Source organism: Triturus cristatus, chromosome 5_2 (assembly GCF_964204655.1).
Source record: "Triturus cristatus chromosome 5_2, aTriCri1.1, whole genome shotgun sequence".
NCBI lineage: Eukaryota > Metazoa > Chordata > Amphibia > Caudata > Salamandridae > Triturus > Triturus cristatus.
In genome coordinates this window covers 711,832,966-711,846,769 of record NC_140588.1, presented here as the reverse complement: position 1 = coordinate 711,846,769, position 13,804 = coordinate 711,832,966, and the positions used below count along the sequence as shown (strand labels likewise).

At 44.0% G+C, this 13,804-nt stretch overlaps 1 protein-coding gene across 2 annotated transcripts in view; it reads left to right on the top strand.

The window, feature by feature from the left end:
• Positions 1 to 13,804, top strand: part of APOOL (apolipoprotein O like) — a 217,257-nt gene that overhangs the window by 131,432 nt on the left and 72,021 nt on the right. For both annotated transcript variants that reach the window (XM_085607811.1, XM_085607810.1), the window contains exon 5: positions 6,499 to 6,597. In XM_085607811.1, coding sequence (XP_085463937.1) covers positions 6,499 to 6,597 — 99 coding nt within the window. The remainder of the gene's footprint in view (positions 1 to 6,498; positions 6,598 to 13,804) is intronic.

Sequence of the window (13,804 nt, the reverse complement as noted above, 5' to 3'; positions counted from 1 at the left end):
GCAGTTGTGTATCTTGCTCCTGTCACTCCTTGCCATCTCTTGCACACCAGCACAATGAAGGACAAGTTGCAATGCCAAGTCCACTGCTCTTCTCTACGTGTGCAACCCCAATGCAGTTAGCTCTACGCACTTTCATTCTATACTGATGATACACATATTGTCTTTTTCTTTTCCTTGTCATGCAAAATATATCACAGTTCCATCTCCAACTCTCTTTATTGTCAAATCCTAGGTACCATCTTCCTCTCTTTGCTTGATCTTTTTAAAGTATAAGTAGTTACCTCTCAGTTCTGTCTTGTCCAGCATTTCTTCTTTGCCCCCACTCGCCATCGGTTACATTCCACTCTCATTTTCAGTTTGGCTGCCACACGATACCATTGTGTATCAGTTAATGTGCTCCCTTCCTGCATTTTTAACTTGACAGTCCATCCACATGTAATGGTACTGCATAGCAGCTCATCTCTATTTGACAGTTCTAGTCGTCCAAGTTGTAGCAAAAAAATCTGAGGGTTTCAGATCCCCATTGCAAAAAATGGGGTTTTCCCAAAAGGCAGGGACCTGGGAATCGAATTAGTACAACAAACAATGGTCCTGACTCAATACTTCACAAATCAGTAATGTGTCATCTCGTTACATTTGGAGCTGAATTACATTTATCATAGCTCAAGAAACTAAATTTGAAGCGATACAACATCCACCATTTGATTAAGCGATATTTATTTATTTACAACAATTCGTATAAAAGTTCGGCGCATGGTTGCTCCAGAGGGAACGTGCATAGGGTAAGGGTGCTGAGAAGTGAGTGTGTGAAGAGAAAATTCTCAAAGAGCAATAGAAGAATTAAGATAAGTAACAAATTAAACGGTTTACAATTCACCGTACAAGGTGTCCTGGTCACGTATCAATAAATATAGTCAATCAATCAATCAATGACACTTATAAAGCGCGCTACATACCCGTAGGGTCTCAAGGCGCTGGGGGGGGGGTGCCGCTACTGCTCGAACAGCCAGGTCTTCAGCTTCTTCCTGAAGGAGAGGTGGTAATAAATCTGAAATATTTCAACCTGTGGATGGTGTTTGCCATTTCAAACTGGAGTGTATACATCTCCTTAGGGATATTTTGCTACCCAACGATTAGTTGGTGAGGCTCGATCTGAAGGACGCCTACCTCACCGTTCCAATCTTATCACCCTACAGGCGTTTTCTGACATTCCAGTGCGGCGGACAGGTGTTTGAATTCCATTCGATCTCTCCTCCGCACCCTGGTGCTTCACCAAGGTGCTATGGCCGGTCATGAAATGGCTGCGAGAACGAGGGGTCCGACTAATATTCTACCTGGATGACAGGCTTCTGATGCATCAGGACAGAGCAACGCTACTTGCCCAACTCCAGATGGCCTGATTCCTCCTTCAAGATCTGGAGTTCATTGTGAACATTCAGAAATCAGAGAATTTTTCCCAGCCCGACAAATTCCCTTCCTAGGCTTTGAGATCGATATGGTGCGACAGTCACTCCAACTACCCTAGAAGAAGATGCTCCTCATATGTCAAGAAAGGTACAAGATGCTGGAGACTCTGTTATCTGGCCAGGATTGTAGGACTGCTGACGTCATCCATCCAGTCTATTTTTCCAGGCCATTGCACTTCCGTGCTCTTCAACGTCTGAAAGCACAGCATCTCAGGAGGGGCCTGACGTATGCACAAGGGATCTCACTTTCTCTAGAGGCCCGGACAGAACTGCAATGGCGGCTCAACCATAAGCATGCATGCAATGGCAGGGCCATATGGCTGGGTTCAAACTGGAATGGCATGGTGAGCAAAAAAACGATGGATTTAGGCCCAGATCTCTGTACTGGGGTGAATGTATGACATTGTTCTGCATTCTGTCCATCAATTGTTGTTTTTGCATTTGTCACCCCGAGTGGGAAGGGTATGCTCAGACGTGAGTCCCTTGCTCTCCATGCCACTGGAATCAAGCTATCCTGGCTGACGAGGGCTGAAAGCCCGAAACCGGTCCTAGGATGCTTGTTTCCAGTCCAGGGAGGACCTGGCTTGGCAGTTCGGGCTGGACTGTTCCCATGGGGCACAGGGTCAAGACTGATTTGCATATGGCTGGGTTCAAACTGGAATGGCATGGTGAGCAAAAAAACGATGGATTTAGGCCCAGATCTCTGTACTGGGGTGAATGTATGACATTGTTCTGCATTCTGTCCATCAATTGTTGTTTTTCCATATGGTAATAGAATCAGACGCTAGTCGGCAGGGATAGGGCACAGTGGTCAGGACATGAGGAGGCTAGCCACATCAACTGTCTATAACTCCTCACAGGATCCTTCGCAGTGCACGGTTTAGCAGCCAACAAAGTGCCCTGCTCCACTCTCTTGAAGATGGACAACGTGTCAGCAGTGCGGTATAGCAATCGCTTGGGGGCACTCGGTCCAAAATTCTGGCGTATTTGGCCAGAGATTTCTGGAGTCGTTGCCTGGAGATCAAGTTGTCTGTGACAGCGGAGTATCTACCAGGGAAATTCAATCAAGCTGCGGATTGACAGTTGAGACACCTGAAGGACTACAGTGCATGGGAACCTGATCTCTTATTGTTTCAGAAGATGATCCATCGGTGGGTTCCATGTCAAGTCAACCACTTCGAGTCAAGACTACGATATCAGCGACCGCCCTTCTTCAGTTGGTGCCCAAATCTGATGGCAGAGGCCACGGATGCCTTCCTGCAAGACTGGAGTCAGATTCAAGGGTATGCGTTCCCTCCATTTTCGATGATCGCTAGACTCACACCGTTAGTCAGATGACAGAAGGCAGAGGTGATCCTAGTGATGCCGCTTTGGAAATCACAAGTATGGTATTCTGTTCTTCTGGAACTTTCCATTGATTTTCCAATCCCACTTCCTCAGACTCATCATCTGCTGATGGGTCCCCATGGCTACTTGCACCAACTTGTTCAGGACGTATCATACTGGTTGATGGTCTGTGGGATTACATGGGTCGCTGGGAAGTCCCAGGCCCTTTGACAGAGGTTACCTCTCATCAGAAGAGCGTGGGCTGACAATACGGTCAAGAGATTTGGCTCAGCCTAGCTCAAATGGTCCTGCTGGTGTCTGCTAAGGGATTTTGATCCTGTGGGGAGAGATGTAGTGCATATTGTTAACTTCTTGTCCGAGTTAGTTGGCCAAGGGTTGGCATATCGCACTATTAATGCCTGTAGGTCATTTATATCAGTGGGACATGTGCCTCTCCATGACATTCCGGTGGTGGATTATCCTCTGTTTTTTCGCCTGTTGAGGGGTATTCGTTTGAGTTTTCCACCTGTACCGAAATACTCCTCCCTGTGGGAACGTTAATGTAATCCTACAAATGATTCGGTCTTGGCAGGATAACCAATATTAATCCCGTAAGATACTAATAAGTACGTTGGCAATGCTGTTATGCCTAATTTCCTGTAAGAGGGTGTTCGGGCATTGGATATCACAGCACGGATGTTTACCCGGAATGGGGCATCCTTCACCAGTTCTAGACTCACCAAGTCCAACACCAGGGTAATTCACTGTCGCCCTTCCCTGGTCATCCCAAATTGTGTGTCGTGCGCAGTCTGAAAGCATATGAGACCATGATTGAAGAGTATCGTCCTCAGGGGATGGATCAATTGTTTGTATCTCTCAAAACTTTCAACTGGTCTCAGCAACTACTATCGCCCGCTGGGTGAGATGGGTGTTACAAGAAGCTGGTGTGGACACATCAGCCTTTGGGAGCTCACTCCACAAGGGGAACTATGGCTTCAAAGGCCTTCTGTCTGGCAGGCCATCTGGTAGATATCCTCTAAGCAGCAGACTGGTCTTCAGATTCTACATTAAAGACCTTTTACTTTAAACCCATTACAGGCATGGCTTCATTTGTTGTTAACCAGCTTTAAACTAGCATAATCTGAGCCTCCGGTCCTGACATAGAATATAAAATTTCCTAGCTATTGTGATGGAAATTTTCAATTCCATTAAGGAAGCGAAGGCAAGGATTATCCCTCTGACTGATTTATCATATCATCCTCCCTTTTTCAGATGGAGATCACGACGTTCTGGATGAGTACAGTTACAATTAGTAACAACAAATCCTCTGCAAACGCATATAAGCAGTTACAACATTAAAGGTAATCGTAGTTTGAACAAATAATAAAGAGCCCTGAAGAAGTCAAGGGTTATACACCCAATGACGAAACACGTGTTGGCTGGCCTGTGAAGCTTCACACGATTAAATCTACAATTGAAGAAAGAAAACTTTGTCATTATTTTTTCAAACTACGATTACCTTTAATGTTGTAACTTCTTATATGCGTGTGCACAGGATTTGTTGTTATTTGTATACGGACCTGTGTCCATAATAGAGGGCTATGGGGTTTTCCTTCACCTGTTGCACCGCATTGATAACCCTCCTATTATCATACTCACGACACTGGGCAAGCGCCATATCTTACCCTGTGATAATGAATCCCCCCTTTCGTCTTCTCGTATAGTTACAATTAGTATTGCCATGTTACTGCTAAACAATTGGTGGCACTGTTTATCTAGTGATGTTTTGACAGGATTGCTAAATGCCTTTTTTGTCTGTTGACATACTTGGATTGATGTTTATTATATCGTAAGAACTATGCTTCATATTTGTTTTTCCTAGAAGCAGATCTAAAGCAAGAATTCTGAAAGAAATTCCTGGATCAGGATTTTTTTGCACGAAGAAAGAAGTACAAATCCTGGGTGCCGTTTATATGGGGCACATTCTATGCATGTTGGGTTGACATTTACTGCAAAGACTCATGGGGTTTGCAGTTTTTGATTGCATTGTTATTGTTAAGGCTGCTGAGTAATGAGAGATGACCATAATCCTTGCTTCTGCGTCCTTAATAGAATTGAAACTTTTCTTCACAATAGCTAGGACATTTTATATTCTGGCTTTAAGTCACCATGCAGCTAGTCAGCATTTACATAAAATATTGGAACCACATAGCGCTTTGCCTCTGTCAGTGGAATGCACCTTACCTGGGCGTAATAACGGAGTTAACATCACTATATTACAAGGCAGTGTTAAATGAAGTTGGATAGATAGATAGATAGATAGATAGATAGATAGATAATTGCGCAATTAATTAAAACCATTGCAATGAGATCACATATAAATATACAGTATAACATTTTTTTGTTACCTTATTGTACAAGATAAAAAGACAGGTTGTTCCAATCAGTTATGCTAAAGTTAAGAAAACAGGAAACCCCGTTTTTGTTACTATAAACATAAAAACCTTAAAAGGAGTACATAACCTGGCCCAGCTTTGCGGTTTAAAGTTCTATACGATGGGGGAGTCCAGAGAAGTCCTATTGCCATCAAATATTTCAGGAACCGGGCCGCCAGCTGCGCTGAGTCACCTTTCATGCTCTCAACTAGGGCGGCGTGACATGTTCCTATATTTAAAATACCCCAAATTGGACGGAGCCAGTATATTCTCAGTGGATGCAGTTTCACGCAAATGCAAAATATGCAAATTAGTGATTCCTCTGCTGCTCCGCAAGCTTGGCACTTGGTACCTACAGACTCTTAATACCATTGCCCGTATTTGTATGCCAGCAGTGGGATCTGACCAAACCGCAACCTCATTAGTTGTCGCTTCAGCATTGGTTTTAAAGTAGAGGGCAGGTACTATGGCAAGGACACGCTGACATAGAGAGTGGAGGACCAGCTTCGATGCTTTAAGTTTTTTTTAAGTTTGCATAGCACAGTCGGCAGACAGTAGCTTCGCCTGTTTTAAGTCTTGAGGCCGCTGGTGAGGATATGGAGGTTGACCATATTTCCTTTTAAATGAAGAGGTTTCTCCACGAGGAAAGCTATTTTCCCCGTAGAGGGGGGAAAAAAACAAAAATAAACTGGAGATTGACTTTTTAACATGATTTATCCATGCAGAAGGGATGTATGGCGCATATGCCCTATGTGTACATTTTGTATACAAGAGTACCCCTGAAATTCTGACTGTTGTTGATATCCATCAGTTCTATTGGGGTTCTTTGTAAATACAAGAAAAACAGTAGGTTTCCCACCTATGAAGAGGTAATCGTCCTGGAGAAACGTTTTCACATTTTAGCCAACCTATTTCTTGTACAGGGACACAGTATGATTAGTCTTAAAAAAGCAGAGCTTGATGCAGCTCTACATACAAATGGAAAGAAATTAATCAATAATATTAGAATTGCATATTTGGAATAGCAAATAATCATTCCAAAGATATAAACTTTTAAACTCTGGAGAAATCGTGTTGGGTATTTTTAAATCACTCCTTATTCGCTGCAGAACCATTTTTTTGTTGGAAATACTGCATTGTAGAGGTGGATGAACATGCACCATGTACCGGACTCTAACATAATATTCATATAACAAACTGAAAGGAAGGGGTTTGCCTTAATCTCTTTCAGTTCCCAGGTTATACAAATCTGTTCTTTTTCTGTTTTTCAGATAGTTATGTTTACCTGAAGAATCCTCCTCCTGAATTTCTTCCAAAAGTCGGCGTTATCACAGTTTCAGGCTTAGCTGGCCTTGTTTTAGCAAGAAAAGGCAAGTATAAAAAAACATGATTATTATTTCTATTGATAATGAGGAGTTTGAGATATTTTGTTATGTTTTCTTCAAACATTAAATTATATCGAGGCAGTCATTTTGTAAGGCAAGAGTTTATCATTTTCAAAGGTTTCATGTATATATTTATCTCACATATGGTCAGAATCACAAAAAGTATCTGAAAAATGTATTGACATAAATTTACGTCTTTGAATAAATTGAGTTGGACTTTTTTGAAATTCATAAAAATCTCTGGAGTGCTCATCAAAATCTAAACAGGTTTATGATTCCCTACATGCTCCTGTTCCTCCAGGCGTATCCCAGCAGATTGTAAGCATAAAGGACAGTTTCATTACTTTTAGTGGAGTGCGCATTGCATATGTTCTCATTTCTTTTGCCCACAGCGAAAATATTTTCCTAATTGTTTTTGTTGACGTTTTCTCCTCAACAGTGTAGCGTAGCAAGATTTTCATTGTGTGTTTATTGTGGACAAGTGTACTTGTAAATTGAATAGATTAGTTTGCTTTTCAGGTATTTCCAACATATCGTGACTACTATTCATGTTTTGAGGTTCTATTCACATAAGATGGGATGCTTTACATGCCATATCCGCTGTGTGTTTTTATGTCACGATGACTGATGCTTGGTAAGTCCTAAAATCATAATATGCAGGGAGATTTTCCGAATGACTACTTAAAGAGGACTGCTGTGGAAGATATTGCTGTCACTTAATTTTCAGATGTCACATGAACTTTCTTGGTGCAACTCCTGAAGTTCCTAGCACTGCAAACAAGTACTGTCTTTGTGTGGTTGCATTAGTGAGATCACTGTTCCACTGAGCGAATTTGTGGCATTTGTTATGCCCCATTTATTGCATTAATACCATTGGCCATATGAACTACACTGTTAGTTTCCATTTCGATATCTAGTTCATTAGAGTTCTGATACCAACTCTGTTGTTATGGTTACATCACAATCCTATAGGAAATGCTTGAATACCTTTGGTGCCATTTTACAGAACTGCAAAAAACTTTCCAAGTGTTTAACTACATCAACTTTATGCTTGAGAGCTATACGAATACCCATCAGACGAAGTCCCGATGACATTGACTTTTGGCGAGAAACGTTTGGGCAGGAGAAATTAGAAATTCATGCCCAAGGAATGTCCCTCCCCAACCGAATACTTTTGGCGCCTTTGCCCAGTGAAGTTTCTAAGGTTGAACTTTTTTGTAAGTCAGGATCCTTTCAGCGGGGCAAACCATCAAGCTTAGTCCAGCTAGCAGTACGACTGCGATTTGGTGGTAACCTGTGGTGCATTTGGCAAAAATCCTTAAAGTTTCCAAGTGCCAGCTTTCAGGGTTAGGAAGGTGCAGTACACTCTGACACTTGGGGGTCAGGACACACTCCAATGATAGCCACCAGCCGGATCCAGGGCAAGAGCAATTTGAACTGGCCAGTCGGGCTCTTCAGGAAGGTGGGTTGGGTTTCTTGCGGCTTTTAAGTCCTTGTAGCTTAACAGGAGGCTAGCCAAATTGTCCTGGGTTCAAATGGGAACTGGTCCAGCCCATGAGGTGAGTGACTACATGTGTTAGTGTCTGTTAGAGTACGTGAGTGGCTGTGTGAGTGACTATATGGGTGAGTGAGTAGGTGTGTGAGTAGCCAGGTGAAAGTAATTTATTTGGTTGTGTAAACCATAAAAGTGCATAACAAACATACAGTACAAAATTAAAATTAAAAATGGTTTGGGAGTATATGGATGACGACTCAGTGTGTGAGTGGCTGTATGTGTGTATTAGTGGGTGTGTAAGTGTCTGTATGACTGGATGTGTGTGTGACTGCATAGGTGAGTGAGTGGGGGCATTAGTGGCTCTATGGATCAATGAGTGGTTGTGTGAGTACTTGTATGGGTTTGTAGGAGTTTGTGAGTGGTTATGTGGGTGTGTGAGAGGTTGTATGGGGTTTGAGTGGTTCTTTGAACGATGTCATTTGAGATTTCATTAGTGATGTCACTGACAATGCCATGAGGGATGTAATATGTGAGATCATAAGCAGTGCATTGCGGGGCGTAAGTTATAGTTAGCTCAAGTAACTAGAACTGCTGAATTTCACTAGTTTTGTATGAGTGAAATTTGAGCCTAAATAATAATATATATGTATATATATTTATATATATCTATACACATGTATAGATAGGTAGATATATTTACAGTACATTGAATCCTTAACTTGTACTGCTTTCAAACTCAATAAAGAAAAGTAACACAAAAAACAGTAAATCCAGCACATTCATACATTTTTGTACTGAAAACACAAGCTGTTTAGTTCTGTATTACACTGTAAATAATTGCAATACACAAACTACCATTATGGGGAAAAAAACAATTGTCTCATTTACCTTAATTTATCGGCTCTAAATCTGTGACAACTAAATGTTTGCAAGCGTACACATAAAAACTGTAGTGAATATCAATGTATCATATATTGATCTCAACACATTTCCCTATTTTTGTTTTCGATTTGCCACAAAGAGAAAGAGTAATGTTTCCATTATTAAGCTCAAATTCATAGCACAATTTTTAGCATGGTAATTACTCATCTTGAATGCCAAGTTGTTAAGGGATTTATATGTTTTACACCTCATTTTGAATAAAATTAAAAGGTGAAAGAGTGCATAAAAATGCGATAAATGTTTACCATTGACTTGACTGTTACTTTTTCTGAAATATAATATTTAGTTGAAAGTAGTAATAGTCTGGCGAGCAGTACTACCACTTCAGTTTGGGACTCGGCATACATCAAACCGGGTTAAGAAATCAATATGATTTTTAGATTCGAAATGGAAGAATGGGTGATAATGTATGAACTACAGCTCAATCTCTTAAATATAGAGTCCTACTCACAAATCTATTTGAACTTAACTCACTAGCAGCCTTTTATACAAGTATAAACCACTTTTGAAATTCTCTGAAAACACTCATGTAATTAACTGAGTGAGTAAATAACACCACAGCCGTATTAGAAAAACTCATGTGCACCCTTAAGGAGTCTTCTGTTAAAATTTCAGTCACAAGATGTTTATTGTTACCCAACCTATTGCTGCTCTCATTAATCACCCTCAGGTGGAGGCAAAGCTTAGTGCATCCCTAGGATTTGCAATTGTGACCTGGATATTAAGCACAGATCACTGCAGTGAATAATTTGGTCCACTGAGCCAGCAAGCTAGCGTATGACTATGGCACAGGCTGGAGTGGGCATTCCAGGGTCAGAGTACCCTGAAAGTTTGTTCACACCCTTAAACATAACCATTTGTGTGAATTCACACTTTTGTTAAATACCCGTACCCATCCTAGAACTGATCATATATTTACTTCTGGCAAGTAGATTCCTTTTCTTGGTGGGAGCGACAGACATTTCCTTGTGTATACTGGAATTCTTTTTTTCTGTTCCAGCATTTGGAAATCTACATCATTTGAAGAACAAAAGCCTGTGTGTCGGGTACATACCAGCATTTCTGCTTTTATACCATGAACAATGAAATATCTTAACACTGTTGAGATGCTATGGAAGCCAAAATCAAATTGCGTGGTAAACATGCACATCCAATGGTGAGCTTCAACCTGGGATGCACCCTGCAGCAGGGGTATGTGTTGCTACCCAGATCCAGAGTCAGGGTGGTTTCCACTTGTATCTGTTTCGCAGATTGCATAATTTTTTACATTGTTTGTTTTTTTAGAGGTACATGGAACTGGTTTTGGCACACTGTTGTGCACATGCATTCTGGCGCTATGCACCAGTACCGTATTACCTGCCCTGGTCAGGTGTTTGAGAAAGGGTTTAAATGGCTTGGAAACAAAAACAGACATAAGATTAATTAATATGAGACACACCACAACAAGGTAATGTTTTTGAAGTCTTGCTACAGATAGCTTTAGCTGTGTGCTACAGACCACATTGAAATTTATGTTTTAACAGGTGGTAAGTGCTATATAAATGCAATTACAATACAATATATGCACAGTGAGCTTGTATCTGCCCCTTGCTCTGGATTCATTGGTTTCCTGTCTCTCTCAGCTCCCTGCTTCTAATTCAATGGCTTTCCTTTCTATTCTTGTGTTTGCCCTACCCTGGAGCATTTTGCGTTCAGCAACCCATTTGATTGGACGAGTGTCTCCTTTCATTACTGATACCAGTGAACTATTTTTCCTATGAAGGTTTTTGTGGCATTTGACTTTTTTGGAAAACACTCCAGATGATGGACGGAATGTTGCACATTGGCAAAATATTCACCCCCAGTCACAGATCTGGGTTTAATCCATCGTTATTTTGCTCACCACGCCACTCCAGTTCAGATGTTGACTTTTCTGCACTTGATGGGGCCTCATGGCCCTTTTATTTTTTCCCTGCATGTTCCTTTCTACTCTTTACCCTCATATCTCGCTTCCCCCTGCCCCCCATTTGTGTTCTTTTTCTCTTGCCTTGTACTGTCTCCTTCAGTTACTCACTGTCTTTGAAATGAAAGGCTACTCAATTGCCACTTCCAGTTTATTAGGTCTCAACGTTTAAAGAAGGCGAAGAGGGATTCATCCTTGGTGCTGGCGGCGAGCTGGCGTGGTCCCGTCGCCCCTGCTGTTCCCCCGCACCGATGGGTGTGCACTGCAGCCTCCACCTGTTGCTGTTAGGGCATTGCGGCTGCATTTTCAGGCAAGCGGCCTCCTCCTGGCCCGGCAGCCGAGGGTTCATGGAGGAGGTGTTGGCAGCAGGCCCCAGGGGTGATGACGCAGACCGCCTGAGGCCGTAAAAGACTGCCGGAAGTGCTGAAGCCCCTACAGAAGTCTCCCGGACTGCCCCCTGCGTGCCTGACTTTAAGGGCCGTGGCGCCTCTTTTCTAAGGCTGCAGGCCACCGCATCCTTCTGCCGTCCAGCACCTTGTGAGCACCTGCGTCCCGGACAGACCCTCTTCATATTGACTGTTGCCTTTGAGATGGGATCCCCCGCATACAACCCCATTTGGTGGTGGCCCTGAGTGCAGGTCCTGGAAAGGGGTTCCCGCACCTTCCCTTCTACAGTTCACCTGGCTCTCATGCTGCCCTTACCTTACCACACGGCAGGCCAGTACCAGGGCTGTCACCCCCTGAGGGCTCCCCTCCCACCTGAAAGGCCTGGGTGTTATTCCTCCACGTAGCGCTGCGATATCCAGGTCCTGGGTTGTGATGCGGACATATTAGTGAGCACTGGATTGTTGCTGCAATAACTGCCCCCCACCCCCTTCCTTGGCGGGATACCTCTCCTTGGCCTCTTTTTCTGGTTTGGCTACCAGGGGCGGGGGTGCCTGAAGCCTGTTGCAAGTGTTGGTCCTGTGCATGTACATGGATGTGCCCCTCTGGCACCTTCCTCTGACTGCGACAGCTGCTTCTGGTGGAGTCCCCTGACGACTACATCCAATGCCAGCTTTTCATCCCTCCTCTTTCACCTCCCCCCGCACCCCCCCTTTTGGTAAATTACTCTGTGGCCATTTGCCATTTGTTAACAGCCCATCCTAAACTAAGATTGACATGTACACGCCCCTACCTTAGCTGTCGACGGGGCTTTGGGCCTGTGGAACCGGCGTGCCTTACCCTAAGCCAGTACTGACGCTAGTCAGGCCATCCAGGACCCTTGTTCAGCGTTGGAATCCCCGATCGGTGAGGTGGGGGTGGAGGTCTCCTTCTTATGCCAGGATTTGAGAGGAGGAACTGAGATTGTCACTGAAAAGGGGGGCCGGATTTCTCAGTTGGAAGGTACGGTTAAGGAACTTAAGATGACGGCCCAGCGCCTTTCGACTGCATCAGTGGCATTGGAGGCCCACAGTGAGGACACAGATGGCTGGCACACTGCTGTAATCTAAGCTTTGTGGGCTTTGCTGAGGGAGTGGAGGGACAGCCACCTGAACCATTTCTGGAGACTTGGCTGTCTTTCTGGGTGCACATCGTTCACTTGCACACCAGCCACCTCCGAGGGTCCCACAATGCCCTATTATTGCTAGGCTTTTGAATTACTGGGACCACAATGCCATTTTCCGGGGGACGGGGGGGATTTCTCCGGACAATAATTGCTCTGTGCAGCAACACGTAGGACCTACGACAGAGTTAAGCAGCAGCTTCAGTCCAGGGGCATTCGGTGCATGCTTCTCTTTCCAGCTCGACTCAAAGTGTTGTATGACTCCGAATCCTGGTTTTTCGAGACTCCTAACACTCCGCCCCCTTGGTACTTCCAATAGGGGGGTCCCCCCCCCTCCCCCCGAGGCTGCATAGGATCGATGAGATGTAGGCACTGGGTATCCTGGAGGCGCTCTCCGTCAGACTTTGGGTGCGGGCATGCGGGCGCATCCTCCTGGGGGACCAATGCTCTCTGACCACTGTTTAACCTAGCCCGGCATTTCATGACAGTTTTTGCCACCAGCACCACTATATCCCTTGTTCTAGATCTGTTTTGGTTGGGTTGGGACTCGGGGGTCTTGATTTTCCACATTGTTCCTTGTGGTTGTTATGAGGGGCAACAGCTGCTTCTAGGGTGGAAGTGGAGGGTGGGGGGAGGTGATCTGGGGTTGTTTCACTATTACAGTTTTTTCTGTTATATCTTTCCTTTCTGCTATTTGCTGTAAGTCCTGCCCGACCCCCTGGCTTATCTCTTGATAGCTCAACCCCCATGATGGAAGATACAGACCTATTTACTGCCCTCTCCTGGAGTGTTAATGGTCTTAATAATAAAATCAAATGAAGTTCAGTGGTCCGATACTTGAAATGTCAGTCTTCTCTTGTGGTATTCCTTTAGGAGACCCATTTACTCAGTAACCATGTCCTTTTCTACAGCGCCGGTGCTATACCAGGGTATATGATGGCTACCCTGCTACCTCCTGGGGCATTGCCTTCTCCTGCACAAGTGCCTCTCCCTGCTGGTTTCCAATGCCATGCCGTGGGTCTCATTGTCATCATTGCATCATGAGGGGTGTTCACTGGCCTATTGCCTCCATTTATGCCCCCCATGTTTGCCTCCACACTATAGGTACTTTTGCCCCTACTTCTCCAATCTCTCCTTGCCCCTACACTCCAGGGGGGTGACTGTAATTCGGTCCTGGACCCCAGCAATCCCTTGGCACACGATCGTTTGACTTGGAGGCATTGGCCTCCAATATGGCCCTGTCAGATGCATGGCACGTGCTTCACCG